Below are 20,283 nucleotides of genomic sequence, written 5' to 3' on the forward strand. Positions count from 1 at the left end.
TAAATCAGAACAAAAATACCTGAAGGTCTGTAAGGAGCCAAAACCGAGAGTTAGTAATGAGGCAAGTACCAACCACTTCAAACAAGAAAAGAAGCTAAACCAATTACATTTGTACCTTGAGAGACTCATAGTGTTCTTGTCTAATTTCTTCATATTCCTCTAATATTTCTTCAAAGAAATCATCCTTTACACTTTTATCTAAGAGCTGGGAGCACTGAAAAAAAAAGAAAAAGAAAACACTAAGTACATACTGTAAAACGTACTATAGTTAGGTACAGAGTATGAACTTCAGACTAGGCCACCTGTCTTTTCAGACTCAATTCCAATTACACTTGACAATACTAAACTAAGCCTTATCACTAATTTGCAAACTAGATTTAAAACATATTTAAGAATATGATTTTTACTGAAAGCACTGCCCTACTACACAGGTAGTATTAGCAGAGTCAAGTCTGGCTCTGGAAAGACCTGAGAGGAGAATACTCCAAGGCTTGAGAGACTGAATAGTTGTAGAAACAACACACAGCTTGGGCTACTTCTTTCCAGCATGAATTTGCAGCTAGGACTACCCATTTGTCTGACAGAGAGCATCCATCCCAGAAAACCCCAGCCACACATTTCACAGTACTAATGTCACTGTATCACTAACTTCATAAATATATCCAAAATAGAGAGAATAGCAGTTCACATCTAACACCATTGCTCTGCACTACAAAACATCTCAAAACTACAGTCAAGGACTCAGCGTGAATCATGTCACCCTCACTAGAGAAACGAGCATTTTAGTAAAGGTATCTAGTGACAATAATTGACACAAGTCAGATGAGATAACCATGTGGCAGCAAAAAATAACTAAAGCAACAGTAGTTTAGAAACTGGCTCTGTTGTGTCTCTTCAGTTTTCTGCCATAATGTTAAGCCTTAGCAGAAAGGATGAGAGGCACAACAGAAAAACAGGGCATATATTTTTGCATGGATGAGAAACTGTAACTTAGAACTTACAACCACAACACTCTTGGATGCATCCAGGACATGAATTACAGGTGCGCTATATCGTGGGGCAATTTTAACAGCTGTGTGTGTTCTTCAATGAAAGAGAAAAAGAGTGAGCATTTCACAACTGAAACAACAACAACAAAACCACCACCAATCTCCCACCCCCCTCCGAAAACCCAGACAAAACCCCCAGCAAAATAAATCCAGACTTAATGCATAGACCAGAACTTCAAAAGAAGAAAGCAATTCATCCATCTACTATGCATGGATGATTAAACACAGACTTTAATAATAGGTATATAAACACTTCTCTTCAAAGACTATCACAATGTTTCATAAATAATAGGCCAACCCACACTCCCTCACTGTCTTACCAGCTGACTGAAAATCAGCAACTCATTAGTTTGAGTCTCAGAAAATTTCAGTGAGAATGCTCCAAACTAAGCCTACCAACAACTAACAATTTCTTTTTAATCTTTTTAGCTCATCTTACATTTTTCCCTCCCACATGCTAGTTTCTGGGTCTATGGATTAGCATTAACTTATCTCAGGAATGTTTATTCAATTTCTATGATGCTCTACGTCAAAACCAGAGGCACAAGCCTTCTACTCACCTGAAGAAGGAATTCTGCTACTGAACAACAAATACCACAACCGTAACACCTGCTAGTCAGTCAAGTCATTCACATAAACTCACAATTCAACCACTTATTTAGCATTTACTCATATTCCAGTACTCACTGAAATACTTTAGCATATAATGAAGAATCACTTCTATATTACAGTACTCTGTTGATCAATCTAAAGTTTGGAGTCCTAAGCTGATGCCTAAGCTATCGCATTAAATGAGGCTGATTGCCCCCGTTGCTCAGAGTCCTAGCAAACCCTGCAAGCAAGTGCAGGAACAAAGACCTTGCAGGCCAAAGCTCAGTTTGCTTTCTTAAATGCTAAGGTCAAACACAATTTTTTAAATTCTTTGAAATCAGAGCCCAGACAGCGATCTCCCACAGCAAAGATAAGATCTCCTTTTTCTTCAGGTTCCATCAAATACTTAAAGCACTTTGACAAGGAGGTTACTGATGACTGTGCAACACAGCTGTGTAACCAACTGTCCAGATTCTTCTTAATTTGCTTCTAGGCCATGCACTTTGGATCTACCATTTAGAAAAAGATACTGGATCTTCCATTTTGATAGGAACAGACAAAGGAAACAAACAGGGCACAGTCCTACTACAGCACTGTATCAACTAGTTCATACTAACTTTTGTATTTTAAAAAAATAAACACTATCACAACAAAACTGTCACCACTATTTCTCAGCATCTGAATTTACCAAAGCAGTATAGTAAGAATGCAAACATCATCATTCTTGTAAGTGACGAAGAAACCCTACTACATAGATTTTGTAGACAAAATCCAGCCTCTCTCTTTCAAACTAACCTCACTTTCCACCCTTCCAAGTACTTATGACCTCCATATTTCAAAGAAAAATGTTTACTTATTACAGAGAGAAAGTGCAGATGGTTCTTCATTAGCAACCTCTGACATGCACACAATCTTTGAGAAGGCAAGCATGAGGATAAACTTAAGACTGCGGAAGTAAAATTAAATATAAATTACCAATCCAGTCTTCCATAAAAAATACCTTTACTTGACATATATTTTATAGAAACTGTATTTGTCTGGGCATATGCATAACATATATTTATAACAGTTCATGTGAACATGAATAAAATTAGTATTTATATATACAAAATTACACATACATTCTTCAATAATTTCCATATTCAAAGATAAAACTAGTTGCCAACAGCTGCCTTGCTGTTGGCTACATTCATCTCTGAATAAATTCTACAAAATTTTTGATGCTGGTTTATTTGACGTCAATTACTAGGCCACAATGCCCTGTATTCAAACACTAAAATGATCTGAAGAAAGAGCGCTCCTAAGACTTCCACTTAGAATAAAGTCTCTCCCCCTGCTTTTGTTTGTTTGTTTTTTTAAGAAAAACCCTCCATGTTTGTTCTCAGTATCAAAGCCATAGGAAAAGAGACTCATATGGAGGAGAAAAAAAATACAGTTAACCTTACGTTGTAACTACAGGACCAATAAACTACAGGTCCTACTTTTCACTGTCTGTCATATTATGGGACAATTTGCCAAGGCCAAACATACAGAATACAATGATTCTGCTACAGTATGAGCTGCTCTGATAAAGAACACAACACTGCTAACGGCTTCTAGTTATGCAAAAAATGACCTCTGCAGTCTTCTGAAGTGTCACCTACTCAAGTATATTGTACATAAACCAGTCAGCAAAGCATGACCCAAGGCCGTTACACGTGCCCAAAACACATTTGCAGTAATGTTAATACTAGGTGTCAGTGAGCTGTCAACACTGGTCTCCAGGACATCATAGCAGTTGTATTATTCCATTCAAATGGATCAAAGAGAACAAGATCTCAACAGGAAAACTCAGTACAGCAAAAGCAACATGGTACCTACTTCAAGGCAAGCAGCTAGGCCAGGCTGAACGGGGCTTTGAGCAACCTGGTCTAGTGGGAGGTGTCCCTGCCCATGGCAGGGGGGTTGGAACTAGATGGTCTTTAAGCTCCCTTCCAACTCAAACCATTCTGTGATTCCATGATTCTAGAATTCATCCGCTATCAGCCTGCCTGAACAGGACTGCGGGCTCAACCCAGTCAGCACAGTGCTGAACAGTGATCCAGGAAAATACATTCACTTTCTTAAAAACAGCTGCTCCCTGATGTCACCATGATCATTTCTAGTCTCAAAATCCTGCATTTTCAGAATGCTTTGGTGAATCAAAACAGATCATTCAACCCTCAGAAGAACAGAACTGTATTCATATGCATATGCACTTCAACTTTTACAAGGAAGTATAGTACTTCCACACACATACACTTGCAAAATACGTAACAGCAAAAATTAAACGTTTAAGATGTCTATTACTACTTGTGTCCCAATCACATTTTACCTCTATATTCTAGGACTTTTGAAATAAGAAACAGCAATCAGTCTTAAGTAAACACATACCAGTATGTGTACTGGGGGAAAACGAGGGAAGGGGAGACAGAAGCAGCTATACGTTTTCTTTCTGCCTGGTTAATACTATTTTCACACACACTCCCCATCCTCACAACTGAGATAACTTACTTAGAAGTAGTTGCTCCTCCAATCAGCAAAGGAATCTTTATTGCTAATCTCTCCATTTCCTTGGCGACAAAAATCATTTCATCCAAAGAAGGGGTGATGAGACCAGACAGGCCAATTATATCTATTGCAAATTTACAAACACACATACACAAAAGGTTTAGCAAATCCACCTTAGAAAGACACAAATTATTTCAGAAAGGTTTCTTTCGTACATCAGATAGCTTCATGCATCAGAAATGAGATAAAAAGCAGGGTAGTCGCTACTCTAGAAGCGAGGTTTGACCTAATTAGAGAGTGAAAGCTTTCCAACAATGAAACTGATTCCAAATCCCCAGTTTAAGATATTTCTCAAACAGCCTTCACAGCTGCTGCACACCTACTACTCTAGTTTCAGCAATAACTATACAGTACTTCTGATGAGCAAACTTCAAACCTCAGAAGTTCGGCACTGAGGAGGGAAATAAGACAAAATAATTATATGCTCTGCTCTTCAAATCAGCAAACACTCTCAAATTTCACCACCTGTGTTCCACACAATTCATCTTTTCCAAGATGCAACAGACTGTTTCAAAGCAACTGTAACTTGCTTCAGCAAGTTCATTATTTATTAGAACAACTCATTCCTGATTCCACACTCACTGATCTGGCAGGCTGAATGCCAAGTTCTTTTACTCATTTAAGACCCAACACGAAGCTATTTAACCTTTCCAAGTCCCCATTAATCCATCTGTAAAACAAATATCAGAACATCTCTCTTGGACTTGTCCTTTAGACACAGGTTTTCAGCTCCTCGTGCTGAGTTTCACAGAAGTGCCAAATACTAACTAATTACTATTGTTAATGCAAAAGATAGTCTGACCAAATCACAGACAGCCTAGGAATGCAATGAGTAGCAATAAAAATACATGAGTGGGATTTAAAAATCAAACAATTCAGGAATATTAATACCTGCTTTGTTCTCAACAGCAGCTCTCAATATCTTATCACATGGAGTCATGACTCCTAAATCAATAACTCTGAAAAGAAGTGAGATGAGCCTTTAAAAAACAGGTTAAATTTCTGCTAAAGGGTAAAGACACTGCTTTTACTGTAAACAACTGACCTAAAAATGAAGTTAAAATTGAGGGTTTTGTTGTCTGTTTGTCTTAAGACCTCTGTTCAGAACTTTAATATAACAAACACCTCTGAGTCTGGCAAAATTTTCCATACATCAGAGTCCCAGATGATACAACAGATAAGAAAATTCAAGCGTAAGAGGCTTTTTTTTAAAAAAAATTTTTTTTTTTTGCACTCGTACTGAGTCTGGCTGAGACTATGTCAGTTTTCTTCATAGCTGTGTTTTAGATCTGTGACTAAAACAATGTTGATAACACACTAACGTTTTAACTATTGATGAACAGTTTGTCTAGCATCAAGGACGACTTTTTCTCTTTCTCACCCCGCTGGGGAATAGATTGGGGGGGGTGCACAAGAGGCTGGGAGTAGACACAACGAGGCAGATAACCCAAATCAGCCAAAGAAATATTCCACCACATATGATGGCATACTCAGCAATAAAAAGGGAGAGGTAAAGGTTTAGTGGCGCTTAGCCATCTGTTGCTCAGGAACTGGCTAGGCTTCAGTCTACCCCATGGGAGGTGGCAAATGATTGCCTTTGCATCACTTGGGGTTTTTTTTTCCTTTCTCTCCTCTTCCACTTTTCCTTCACTTATTAAACACTTTTTGTCTCCACCCACAATTTTTTTTGCTTTTATTCTTCCTGTCCTCTTTCCCCATCCCACTGAGGTTGGCTGGATGGAAGTGAGTGAACGGCTGTGTGGTGCTTAGCTGCCTAACAGGGTTAACCAACGGCGGTGGCATTTCTGAAGCTATTTGGATAATATGAAAAGGTTTTGTGGACATCGTATCTTACATCAGGAAGATAAGATGATTCATGTAAGATTTTTCTGTCTTATTAAAGTATACATTTTATGAAACGAGGTACTGCAATTCACTTGCTAGCATTTTATTCCTATTAACCCTAACCATTGCCAAGGTTTTTATTTTTTTTCCAAGTAAGCCTCCCCAGCCTACTAGCTTCCTTCATCCTTGCTCATACTCATGGTGACAGAAAACACTATGGCTGCAGTTCAGTAAGTCTAACTAAAGCTCAAGAAAGCCTGAAACCAGTCAACAGATTTTCAAGAGATATTGAAACAGAATATACTGCAAATACACAGCACTGCTAACATTCTGTGATTCTATGGCTTCAACCCTTTGTGTTTTAAAATACAGAGATCATTTTGGCTCTTTTTAGAGCAAATTTCAGCCCCAAATCAAAAACAAAACTAGAGGAACGAACAGTAAGACAGAGTTCCAAAGCAGATTCAGCTTTGTGCAACGTTTGACAGACACTTGACAAAGGGCTCTGATGGAAATGTGACCGTTCATTCCAACACTGTTGTCAACCTTGCTGCATGTACAAGGCCTTGGAACAGCTGACTTTTCTTGAAGTTTTAACTTTTGAAACTCAGGACAAGAATTTAATCTCTTATTTAACAAAACATACCCCAGCAACTTTTTAAAGCCTCATAGTTAACAAACAGCTTGAAAAATACACTAAAAGGTTCATTTGCATCTTACAAGACTTCCTTTTTCCCCAACACAACACACAACCCACACGCGGTCTTGCCTACTGTAATTGCCATATCAGATTTCTTCGGACAGTATACATTTAAGACATTATACTTATTACATTTAAATAATATAAAAAATACAAAAATTAATGCTCTCTTCTATGTTTCAGTTGACGTTAAACTGTATTCACCTCAGATTCCAACTTACTAGGAAAAAAGTATTAAAGGAGGAGGCTATACTCCCTCTCGCCTTCCCATTAGTAATAGCTGGTATGATCTGTGTTCCCAACTACCACCTGGGGAACAGAGGACAGCTCCCAAGAAATGTCCATGTCCGTTATCACCACAGCTGCAGCTAGCCCAATATATTGATTAGCTAGCCTTATACAGTTGTGTTCCCAGCTACCTAATGTTAGTCTCTACCTGAAGTTGTTGCAGCCCAGAACGACTCCCACAATGTTCTTGCCGATATCATGTACGTCTCCTTTCACAGTTGCTAGTACTATTGTACCGTGATAAGGATCCTGAAAGTCAAACAAATAACACAAGAGTTAAATTACTCAGAAGCCTCAGGATGGTTCCACAGATCCTTCAACAGTGCAATCCTAATCTATAGCCTTCAACGGTGCAATCCTAATCCATGACCAAGACTCTTATTGTAGTACAAGTAATTGAAAAGCTTAGTAGAGGTAATATAGTCAATTTTAAAAACTATTTTAAAAGATACAGGTAATAAAAGCTTGCACAAAAATTATTCTTGCAAATTGTGTGTGCACTATTCAAAAATCTGTGTTTAAAAAAAAAACAAAACAAAAAAGCAGATAAAATCTTCAGATCAGGATAGCATTTTGTGCAGTGCAGTAACTGAACTCCTAAGGTACCCCTTCTCCAAATATAGACCTCACCAAAAAAGTTTAAATGGATAAAATATGTAGAACAAAAGGGCATGAACACTCATAATTACATGCCTGTTCGTGCATCAAGAACAACTTTTCAATGTAATGCTGAGAAGAATAAGAGGAATTAGTAAAAGCAGATGAGACTAACTTTTTATGCAACACCAATAGCAAGGTAGACATTTCAGTGCAGTGATCAGGCTACTTCAGACTACCCAAACTGAACAAACAGGCTGGAAAAAGGATCTCCTCAAAGAACGGAAGCTGTACTGTCACAAACTGGTCCTAGGCTGGACAGCATTCAGCCCTGACAAACGGGTCCTACCAGCAGGGCAACAGTGGAACTTCCCATAGCAGTTCCCCATCAGGACACAGGCCTTCGCAATACATTTTCAGTTGTATAATTAGTGTGTCACTTGGAGCAGCTCCAGGCTATCACAGTGCCACATCTTGAGTTGGTCCAGGATCAGATGCCAGTAACACACCACTTAAATTGCACAGAATTTAAATAAAATGGAAACTTGAGCATACTCTATATGAAACTACAAAATATTTTTCCAGCCAGTATCATCTCCTTTGCAGATGGCAGAACTGGAGGACTAGATCCTTCTGTGAAACATGTTATGTTTCTGGACAGTATCAAGTAGCTCTCTGCTTCACGAACCTACGTTGCCTTCTGTAGCTGCAATCTTCTGGGGGAAAAAAAAACAACTTTATATAGCATTTCCCATGGTCCCAACACATTTGTTGAATAAAATCCCTGGATCCCCACCAACACTGGTGTTTACTAAAATTTATTATCTCCCCAGTGTTCCTGTTCTACAGAAGATCAGGGAACAGAGAAGGCAAAATGGAGGTCTGTAAGTCAACCATCTCAGTACATCAATAAAAAAATTTGCAACTGAAAATACACTGCTGGAATGCAAGAGAAAACTGGGGAAAGAGATTAATCAAGGACTGGGGGAAGAACAAAAAGATACATGCTGCCCACATGAATCATACCCAATAACTACTGATGATTTAACTAGTGATCGATATCCAAGAGAAAAAAAAAAAAAAAAAAGGATTTGCACATGAGAAGTCTGTGCTGGGCAGCAAACAACATGGCCCAGAGCACGCACCATTTTAAATAAACCCTGTTTAGGGCACACTGTGATTTCAACTGTCTCAAGCAAGAAGGTCCTCAAGTTCTGGGCACACATCCAAAGGGCTTCTTTTTAATCCTGATGGAGATCCACAGCCACAGCTATTTATCCTCAAATGTAACTATCAATGCTTTGCATTTCCTGGCAATCTGTGACTAAAACTGTCCTGGAGGTTACAGTAGTCCAGGTAACATCAGACACATCAGCTACCAGAGTCTGCAAATCATTTTCCTTCAAGTCAATATCTAACTCTGGAGATAGATGTAGCTGTTTTCTCCTCCCTCACCAATTCTCTATACAGTGATAACATTTTTTCAAGAGGAAGGCACTACAGCCCTTGCCCAGAAGGCAGCAGAGGAAGCAGGACAGAAGCCCTACATTTTCCCCTCCTGCTGTCCTCAGCCACACAGTATCTCTCACAATCTCTTCAGACTGCTTGCTGTATTTTTAAGAGCCTCTCAAATTCCACTTCACTTCTCTTTAGCCAGAGAATTAAGTGCCAGAGGGTTCACAGTAGATCCTAATCCAGTGCTCATGGAAGCAATGGGGTAATTATTTTCACTGACTTTAAATAGCATCAGAACAAACCAGAAGGTGCCAAATACCAGCATTATCATCTGAATTAAAATTAAAAAAAAAAAAAAAAAAAAAGAAGAACAGCATGAGCAGGAGAGAGATGACACATAGAAAGGTGACTCATGACAGCCAGAGAACAGATCTGCTTGAGACACTGGAGAGGAGACATCTTCTTAACATCCAGAAGGAGCATGGGAAAAGATACTAGGCATTCTCCTTCTTCCATTAAGATTAGTCAGGTTTGATTATCAGGTCATTTTTCTTTCTAAATTATTTGCTGTATTCATCACATTTATGCTGGACAATCTCACCACAGATCCACAGCAAATGGAAAGATACAGCATAAGAAGATTTCAAGGGAAGAATTAGGAACCATTTGAAAATTCACAGAAGGGAAACCAAAGGAAATCCACAAATATCATAGTTTAGAGAAATTCTGCTATCCCTTTTATTTGTGTGTCATATACCAGATTCCAATAACAGTTATCATCTCTGAGAACTCATGAGGACAAGGTAAGGTTCCAATAGACTAAAGAAAGTAAGAGTACATCAAGCCTAAATTTGACAGACAAAGACAACAGAAGAAAAAATATTTAGCAACCAAAACCGGAAGCACCTATCAGATTATAAATACAGTAGGAAGCAGCAGACATGAGTATTTAAAAAGGGATTTTGTCCAGCTCATCTGAACTCTCTCTTCTGCTGAATAGAATCTTGCCAGTATGGAGAAACAAGGGCCATCCTATATCTTCATTTTCCAATGCACCTATCACATATTCCATTAAAAAAATTTGGAAGAAATTACTTCATGTATATGCACAGGTCGTTGATAAAACTGTTCTCAGGTATCATCATTCCTGGCTGTGAAACAGGAAATGCTATGAAGAAAAGATCCACAGGGATCTGAAAATCACTGGATATTTTCACTTGTATGTATTTTATCTATTACATTAAAAGTAGTGTTAAGAAACTGGTGGAAAAACACACACACGAAAAGACAACTATATTCAGACCCTGTTTTCATAAACACATCTTCCCTGCAACTTGGTCACGGCTACACATGCAATGAACATACTATCCTATCATAACAAGAAGTCTTGAAGTCACAATCTATGAAGCAAAAGGATGGAAGAGTATCATTTGTTTAGGTGGGAGAATGGTCAGGGTTAGGAGGAAGAGTTGAATAAAGAGAAACACAGTAACAAACTCTGAACATCCAAAAGGGAGTTCCAGAGTCCACTGAGGGCAGTAGTAGTAGAAGCAAATGGCAAAATTTTCCATATAGAAGTACCATAAACAAATAACACTACAATTAAATGCCTAGAAAAATACAAGAACTAATTAACACTGGTATAAAGGCCCTACAAAGGCTTATGGCATCCTTCAGGAAACTTGTGACAACAGCGTAGGCACACACCAAGCAGAGTTCCAGAAAATGCTCTTTATGAATTTCAGACCTACTTCAAATTACACCAAGGTTGTCAGTTTCCATATGACTGCATCACCTCTCCAGCGTGAAAGCTGAATACATGTCATTAGCAAAAAATAATTTCAATTTTTGTTATGGCATGCTATGAAAGAGTTACAGCACAAAGGACTGTCTTGCCTCTTCCTCTATGCTGCTTTGTTTGGCTCTCCTTTCCTCTCTTTCTTTTTCCATATAGGGAATAAGGTGGCCAACTGCTTTCTTCATAACTCGAGCAGACTTGATCACCTGCATAGATAAACAGAGGGGTGGGGAAATAAACTATAAAGATTCGGTATAGGAATCGCCTCAGATTTCTCTTAGCTTTCTTTTTTTACTCATTCAAAATAAACAAAAATTCATTTGCAAACTCAGATCCCAGTCATGCAGAGCATTCTGTGGTAGCAGGCTGCCAGCCCTACTGTGCTAAAGGTCTACACGTGACACTTCCTTTCACAGCACAACTTCTCGGACCACGCACAACAGAACTGGAAGCTACAAAGAGGCCCAATCTTGCAAGGTACTAACCACAGCAATTTTTATTTGGATCTTTTTTCTCTCTTGCTCTTTTTCATGGGCCCAGACTTAAAATTGCATTTCAAATAAAGAAAGACAGGAAGAAAGGAAACAAACATGTAAAACCACACAAAGGAAGTCAAGTGCCAAAGTAAGCCAAAAATAGGGCTGCTTCTTAACAGTATCTGAATTTTCACAATTCATGTGCTATATATGAAAAAAACAGCCAGCATAAAATATTTGGGCTACATTTTAAAATGCTAGTTTTTGCAAAATAGGAAAATATACAAAATCATTTTCTCATTACCTGAGGCAGAAACATCTTTCCAGCACCAAAAAGATCACCAACTATTTTCATGCCATTCATCAAGGGCCCTTCAATTACATTTAGAGGTCTAGGATATTTTTCCTGATTTAACCTTGCTTCTTCTGTATCTGCAGTGACATACTTCTCAACACCCTGGGAAAAAAAAAATAGAGAAGATTTTTCCCTTGCTAGAAATACAGCTTTTACTTAGTTGTATTCTCCTCCTCAAAAAAATCACAATGGAAGTACAAACAGATACTTTAGATACTGCTAGTCTTTAAGAGTACCTCAAATGTGTACTTAAAATAGGTCTACTTAGGAAACAAAACACTGTAGTTCTTAGGCATCTGAAATTATCCAAAGCAAGAGTCCCCAGTATTAACAGGTTGGTTTGTTTTCCTTAATCATGTTATAACAAAAAACAAACATTCAAAGACTGCTTCCTCAGCACAAGTGCCACTCAGGGCAGCACTGTTAAAGGACCAATAAAACCCCTAGAAAGTAAAAGCAGCATGTTACAAAGTAAAAGCAGTATGTTTGTACCAACACCAGTGGAATAACATATTAAGGGTCAAAGACTTCAACTTGTGAAGTTTAAAGACAAATCACCACAATTTTCTTGGTTATTGAAGTTAAGTATATTAATGAAATATATTATTCATTATTAATTAACAGCTTTTTAAAAGAATGGCAGTTGAATTTTTAAAGCCAGAAGTGTCCCTTCAAGTCTGAGCTGAGATCATGTCTCTCAGAGCTGACAGGTAGGACAGTTTTCTGCATAGATTCACCTTTATGAGAGCATATTCCAGCCTGTCCTCCACAGAGCTTTTCCGCCACTCATCAGTCTGTACAACTTTTCTTCCTCCTTGGGCATGATTCTGAAAAGGAAAAACATTCATAGGAGCATGCAAGCGTAAGTACAACTACAGACTTTACTTTTTACAAAAGTGAGGATAATTTCAAGTACTAACCTACAAAATAACTTTTAATTATTCAAAAGGTTTTTTTATAGACATGCACATCACATTGCGAACACCTGTGATGTACTACAGACACTTCAGGGGTCTACATCCCAAAAAGTATATACCTCAGTGAAGATGTAAACAAACCAAAGTAAAAACAAACAAACAAACAACTAAAATAATAAAAAAACCCCACAGAGAGCAGTTCAATAATTTTCACGCTCTTAAAAATGATGAAACAACTAATCCTAAGGGTGTTACTTCTGGGAACATAACTGAAATTGATTCCTGGCCCACACGCTACACTTCATTTTAAAATTCTAATTAATTTGGCACTAATTCAGTTTCTGCTGGAATAGGTTATGTTATCCCATCTTTCTAGAAGAAAAGACTTCTCTCAGTTATTTGACATAATCTGACATCTTTCAGTCCTTACGAGCCTCCTATACTTTTGAGTGCTCACCAGCAAGTTTTTAAAGATAGAGCCACGGGAAAAGTCATGGAAACAAGATCTCACTCATGGGAATAGAAACCAGAAGGAGTTTTCATTCATGTTTATATGAATGTTAGCTAACTTCACAGCTTCTTGTTGCCAAACCTTACTGCCCTCATACATCTAGTTTGTAAGAATGGAATGAAAGAAGGAGGAAAACGTTGCCCAGAGAGTCTATGTCCTTAGTTATATTAGAACACAACTGGACACGTCCCCGAGCAACCTGTTCTTGCTGACCCTGCTCTGAGCAGAGGAGTTGTACTAGATGACCTCCAGAGGTCCCTTCCATGATTCAATGAAAAGGTACCAAGTGTTCCTCAACCTCTAGCCAGATACTTCAACAAGGGAACCATTCCAACCTCAAAATAACCCATGAAGCTGAGGGTGGGCATGTAGGGTCCACAGTGGCAAGCACTGCATGCAGATCTTTAAAAACAGGATGATTATACTGCATGCTGAGGATGAAAAAACCTGCCTTTGGAAGCACAACTCCTATTGCCACAAGTGGGACAAAGTTTCAGTTTCAGTATGTCTATAGCCATACACTTTATGGAAAATGTTTTTCAATCTTACAACTTCAAATTAAGCCTTGTCTCCTAAATCTGCAAGAATTAAGTTCATTTTTCCCCACAGGCCTAGCATTTAAGCAACTGGCAAGGTAGATTACTATTACCTGAAGGAACTAGGAGGAAACTTCACTGCCGCTGTGTTGGAGTTGCAATACTTGAAAGGGGACTGCACGTTCTATGTTCTTTGTGCAGAATAAACCGCAGTAATTGGAAATAAAAAGAACAGATGCACTTACTGACTAATGAATATACTTTTGCGTTAAAAAATAAACAAACAAAAAACTTTAGACAAAAGAATGTAGAGCCATTCAATTCCACTACATCAGAGGAAGGTCTGAATAAGTATTTTGAAATATGCCTCAAACTCCCAAAACCTTCTGTAATAATCCTTCTCATTGGCTGTAAGTGACTAACTATTTGGACCCTCACATCTGTCCAGAGCCAAGACAAAATCCAAATCAGGATGCTTACCTCCAGTGAAAACCTGAAAATTGTAATGTTAAATTTAATAGAGCTTTTAAAGATATTTTGAATCAAGAGTGTCTCTCTTTTTGCAATTAGGAGCTGATAAACATAAATAAATATTTATTATATAAACAAAATAAACATAAATAAGAATAAAACTACCGCCATGAATAAGGGCAGAGATTCCAACAAAGGCTTCTCAAACTTCTAGACCTAGGAGGAGTTATCATTCACTTCAACTTCAACTTCTACTTTTCATGCTCCATTTAAATTCACATTCTGCCTTCTGCAGAAACACTGCTTAAGTAATCCCTTTCTAATTCCCCTTCCTTTTTTTTTTTTTTTCTTCCTCTTTACACAACCCTGATTACCCTAATCGTAAAACTCTTGCTTGTACAGACAAAATCCCTCCCAGAACACCATCTAAAATAGCCTAAGCCCAATGGATAGAGAGAGTCTTCCTGTACTGGTTTTCAACATGTTGACACTGTTCCTAAAAAGCATGCACCACTATAGAGCAAACTACAAACCAAATGAGTCTGCGCACAGAAATAATACCTTCAGGAGCTACAAAACCATATGCAAACCTTATTATGCGCTTAAATCTATGAGCCATCTAATCCAGAGAGATCTTTGCTCTATGTTCTGTGCAGAACAGGGTTTCACCAGTCATCTTATGGCTGATAATCTGGAAATCATCAGATGTGTAATCTTTGTTTTTTATCACCACTGTCATCACAGCATCTCAAAAACACTAAAAAGCTGATCCTCACTCTTGACATGAGTTACATGAACTGGAAGTCTATGGCACCACCAGGATGTGCAAGCAACTACTTCACTTTTTACATATACTCCAAGCAAACCATTACCACCAGAGACTGGTTTACTCTTTGTCTCCCACAGCACACTTGTCAATTAAGCTCCAGCACCAAGATTTGCTTTGGTTGTGGGTTGGCCTTTTCTGGTTTTTGTTTGGGTTTAGTTTGGTTGTGAGGGTTTTTTTCATTTGCGGAGAGTTTGGTTGGCATTTTTTGCTTCTTATTGGTTTTGGGGTTGTTTTTTTTTTAAAAAAAGAACACTTATGCAGCTTGGTCTCCTGAAGCATATGAAGAACTCTGTTGCACGATCTTTCAAGGCACCTATGAAATTGGAGAGACTCAGTCTATCACAGAGTTCACTTTTATTCTATATTAGTAACTGAGCCACTTGTAGAATCATTAGTAACTCTTAACATCCATTGTTAGATTGACATGTGCAGCTTATAGGCTGTACTACCTATCATCAGCAGGGAGGTGACAGCCCAGGTGCTAAGCTAACTACTATTCCAAGCTTAAAATTGGAACTTACCTGAGCATAATATAGAAGTTTCTCTGTCGCATCAGGATCTTTGTTCCAGATTAGATTCTCACATAGCTGTAGCAATTCCTTGTGTATATCATCATACACTGGCAGATTCCCAGCATTCACAATTCCCATGTCCATGCCGTACTGAAAAATTCACACAAAATCCAGGGCTGTCAGACATAGCACTGCATATCTGCCAAGTGCAAACATATGGAAGTCAAAAGCACATCATACCTTAATTGCATGGTAAAGGAACACTCCATGCATTGCTTCTCGAATGGCATCCATTCCTCGAAAGGAGAAAGACAGATTGGAAAGACCTCCACTTACCCTGGCTCCTGGCAGTGTTTCCTATAGGAATTGCACACAGATTTTTAGAAAAGTGCTTTCCAAAAAGGAAAGCTAAGCAAAGCATTCAGTCCATAAAACAGTTGGCCCCTGAGCTGTGGTACACTGGCTATGCACCCTTTCTCTCTTCTTCCAGATCCTTTATAGTTACTCAAATTCATAAAAAGCAATTCAAATCTCTGTAGAAAAAGATACAGGTAAAAGGAAAGATCCAGCCTAGTTTTATGTAAGCAACTACCACGGTTTCCATAGTCATAGATGCTATTCTAAATGTATCAGTCCTCCCACAACAGCATTCCAGATTTCCCCCATGCAGACCTACTTATGGCTCTTCCACCCCCTACTCCTCTGGAAAGCAGCAGCCAACCTGCCTGCTTGCATGTCCCCGGAGCAGGCTGCAGCTGAGCAGCTAACCTCCAGGGTGCAGCCTTCCTTCCAGAAGCCCTGTGGTGACAAAATAGCCTGTGGGGCGTTCAAGCCCCAGACGCCCACTGATAGAGCATCTCCAGACCAATCAAGTAGCCTTGTGAAACACAACAGTGCAGCTTCCTTGCTGTGTTCAGGTGATGCTCTTCACTGCTGTGCCTCCTTACACACATTTTGGCTAAATAAAAAGTCAGGTTACTGCACAAATCCCTTCCACAGTAATGGAAGTTTTATTAATTTTAAAAAGGCAGCTTTCACGTACCTTCAAAGAGGTCCTTTAGCTAGAACATGAATGTGATTGTTATCTCAATTAATATATTTACAGTAGAGATAATGGATTGAAATATAGTTATAGACCTATTTGGAGGTCTTGTACTGCAAATATAGCAATATTGGGGAACAGCTGCACTTCAGAGGAATAGTCCCTCTTGCTAATTTAACATATGTATCATTTTGCAGCAGTGTCTTCTTGTTGTGTTAGAGGGGGAGAAGTGTTTCTGTTTTCTGGTGCTTTGGGTTTTTACGTAGCCTCAGCAAAATACTTCAAGTTAAAATAAGCTTACAACTCACTTTTATGGTTTTAGTAGCATTAATAAAATTTATGGCATACAGGTTATGTTCTTCCATTCCAGTTCCTATGGTCAAAATATTAGGGTCGAATATTATATCATTTGGATTGAAGTGCACTTTTTCCACAAGAAGGTGATAAGCTCTGGAACAGATTGAAATCTTGGTTTCTGTTTCTGTTGCCTAGTGGAAAAAAAGAATTCTGACATGAAAAACTTACAGACAACACAAAAAAATCAGCTCCCCAGAAATCATTTACAGTTCCAGTGACTCAAGACTGAAAACCTGAACATCATGATTAGAAAAGTATTATATAAACCAATTTTGTATTAAAAATATCACCACACTTGTACCTGGAGTTTTAACCCAACTCATTAAAACAATATAGTTCCCAACATTTCATCATCCTATGTGACGTTTAACATGCATTTTTTGACATAACTAAGTTAATTCACAAAGATTCCACTCTCACAAAAAGTCAGTTTCTGAACTAAAACCACCTTCTATGAAGGAAGAGTTCAGCATAGCTAAATAACAAGAGACACACTCTTGTGCTAGCAGAGCTACCCTTAGAGCATTACTTGGATTCCTCAAACATGTGAGCAGCGTAAGAAATGCTTACGTATCAGGGCCAAAACTATTGCTAAGACTCCAAGCTCAAGATCGGAGCATCCCAGTGGGTAGGAAATCAAGAAAGGGAGCCAGGAGACCCGCATGGTTAAACAGGGAACTGATGGGCAAACTTAAGTGGAAGAAAAGAGTCTATAGATCTTGGAAGGAGAGGATGGCCACTTGGGAGGACCCATATCACAGATGTGTTTTCAATCAGGCGGCCTACAGAACTGCTGTTTCTCATGCACATAGACTGTCCTAAACCCTCGCATGTTCTCTTTGCCTCGCACTCCCCTTTGCTCGGAATGCAAAGGCCAAAAGGGCTTTACAGTGCCAGAAAGCCTGTAAGCACCTGCCCCAGGAAGGCTTGTGGAAGAGCACCCTACCCACTACCAACCACCACACTTCAGGCAAGTAATTTCTTTTCTTCTCTCTGTTGTCAGAGGATGTAGGGAGGCAACTAGGAAAGCTAAGGCCTCCTTGGAGTTAAGCCTTGCAAGGGAGGTCAAGGACAACAGAAAGGGCTCCTTCAAATACACTGCAGACAAAGCTAACACCAGAGGCAATGTAGGCCCGCTGTTGAATGAGGCGGGTGCCCTGGTGACAGAGGATACAAAGAAGGCAGAGTTACTGAATGCTGCCTTTGCCTCTGTCTGTACTGCTGGAGAGTGTCCCCAGAAGTCCCAGACCCCTGAGGAAGTCAGGATAAGGAAGAGTTTGACTTGGTTGGTGAGGACTGGGTTAGGGATCAATTAAGTAAGCTGGACATACATAAATCCATGGGCCCTGATGGGATGCACCCACGGGTGCTGAGGGAGCTGGCAGAAGTCATTGCTAGATCACTCCCCATCATCTTTGGTAAGTTGCAGGAACAGGTGAGGTGCCTGAGGACTGGAGGAAAGCAAATGTCACTCCAGTCTTCAAAAAGGGCAAGAAGGAGGACCTGGGTAACTAAAGACTGGTCAGCCTTGCCTTCACCCCTGGAAAAGTGATGAACAACTTATCTTCAGTGCTGTCTCTAGGAACATTAAGGATAAGAGGGCCATTAGGAGCAGTCAACATGGCTTTACCAAGGGGAAGTTATGTCTGACCAACCTGATAGCCTTTTTTGAATACATAACCAGGTGGATAGATGATGGTAGTGCAGTGGATGTGGTTTATCTTGATTTCAGTAAAGCATTTGACGCTGTCTCCCTCAGCATCCTCGCAGCTAAACTGAGGAAGTGTGGTCTCGATGATTGGGTAGTGAGGTGGATTGTGAATTGGTTGAAGGAAAGAAGTCAGAGTTGTGGTCAATGGGACAGAGTCTAGTTGGAGGCCTGTATCTAGTGGAGTCCCTCAGGGGTCAGTACTGGGACCAGTATTATTCAATATATTCATCAATGACCTGGACGAAGGAACAGAGTGCACTGTCAGCAGGTTTGCTGATGACACAAAACTGGGAGGAGTGGCTGACACACCAGAAGGCTGTGCTGCCATTCAGCGAGACCTGGACAGGCTGGAGAGCTGGGCGAGGAGAAATTTCATGAAATACAGCAAGGGCAAGTGTAGAGTCTTGCATGTGGGAAAGAACAACCCCACGTACCAGTACAGGTTGGGGACTGAGCTGTTAGAGAGTAGCATAGGGGAAAGGGACCTGGGGGTCCTGATGGACAGCAGGATGACCACGAGCCAGCAACATGCCCTCGTGGCCAAGAAGGCCAATGGCATCCTGGGTTGCATTAGAAGGTCAGTAGGTCAAGAGAGGCTCTTCTCCCCCTCTACTCTGCCCTGGTGAGACCACATCTGGAATATTGTGTCCAGTTCTGGGCCCTTCAGTTCAAGAAGGACAGGGAACTGCTTGGAAGAGTCTAGAGCGGAGCCACAAAGATGATTAAGGGGGTGGAACATCTCTCATGATGAAAGGCTGAGGGAGCTGGGTCTCTGTAGCTTCGAGGAGACTGAGGGTGACCTCAATGTTTATAAATACGTAAAGGGCAAGCGTCAGGAGGATGGAGCCGGGCTTTTCTTGGTGATGGCCAATGACAGCACAAGGGGCAACAGGTGCAAGCTGGAGCACAGGAGGTTCCACATGAACATAAGGAAAAACTTTTCCACTGTAAGGGTGACAGAGCATTGGAACAGGCTGCCCAGGGAGGTTGTGGAGTCTCCTTCTCTGGAGACATTCAAAACCCGCCTGGATGCGCTGTGTGACCTACTCTAGGTGGTCCTGCTCTGGCAGGGGGGTTGGACCAGATGATCTTTCGAGGTCCCTTCCAACCCCTAACATTCTGTGATTCGGTGACTATATAGACCTCTTTGAATCACCTGTGTCAATGAAACAAAACAACTTTGTCTTGTGCAAGAGTAAGAAAGCATTGCACCCCAGAAGAAAAACACCTTTCCTTTAAAGCAACACTCACCTGCCCCATTTCATCAAAAGCCATGACAACCACAGCTGCTCCATACAACTTAATTTTCCTTGCTTTCTCCAAAAAGTCTTCCTCACCTTCTTTCAGACTGATGCTGTTTGCAATGCATTTCCCTTGGCAACATTTCAAACCTGCTTCAATCACTGAAAAATTTGAGGAGTCAATGCATAGTGGCACCTGTAAATAACAGAGAAGTAAGCCAGGGGAATACATACAACTTATGAATTAGAGTTCCACATGTTGGTTGCCCATTTGGACATAAAAATGCACACAACATTAATCAGCATTTATGAATAAAAAGTTTCCAGATGGTATTTGTATGTTTGCTGTGCTTTAATGCAAAACTCTGAGCAAACTTAACTCAAGATCTTCCATGGCAATTCCATCACATATC

The 20,283-nt window shown here is 39.7% G+C and overlaps 1 protein-coding gene across 1 annotated transcript in view; it reads right to left on the bottom strand.

The window, feature by feature from the left end:
• MTR (5-methyltetrahydrofolate-homocysteine methyltransferase) overlaps window positions 1-20,283 on the bottom strand; it is a 63,302-nt gene that overhangs the window by 8,299 nt on the left and 34,720 nt on the right. Inside the window, exons 15-26 of the mRNA XM_086460959.1 lie at window positions 19,881-20,066; window positions 16,870-17,049; window positions 15,760-15,876; window positions 15,529-15,669; window positions 12,481-12,570; window positions 11,693-11,845; window positions 11,011-11,118; window positions 7,211-7,311; window positions 5,121-5,188; window positions 4,173-4,293; window positions 1,002-1,083; window positions 116-214 (exon numbers count right to left, since the gene is read on the bottom strand). Of these exons, the coding sequence (XP_086317085.1) occupies window positions 116-214; window positions 1,002-1,083; window positions 4,173-4,293; window positions 5,121-5,188; window positions 7,211-7,311; window positions 11,011-11,118; window positions 11,693-11,845; window positions 12,481-12,570; window positions 15,529-15,669; window positions 15,760-15,876; window positions 16,870-17,049; window positions 19,881-20,066 (1,446 nt within the window). The remainder of the gene's footprint in view (window positions 1-115; window positions 215-1,001; window positions 1,084-4,172; window positions 4,294-5,120; window positions 5,189-7,210; window positions 7,312-11,010; window positions 11,119-11,692; window positions 11,846-12,480; window positions 12,571-15,528; window positions 15,670-15,759; window positions 15,877-16,869; window positions 17,050-19,880; window positions 20,067-20,283) is intronic.

This window comes from Leptosomus discolor, chromosome 2 (genome assembly GCF_034619465.1).
Source record: "Leptosomus discolor isolate bLepDis1 chromosome 2, bLepDis1.hap2, whole genome shotgun sequence".
In the NCBI taxonomy this organism is placed as follows: Eukaryota; Metazoa; Chordata; class Aves; order Leptosomiformes; family Leptosomidae; genus Leptosomus; species Leptosomus discolor.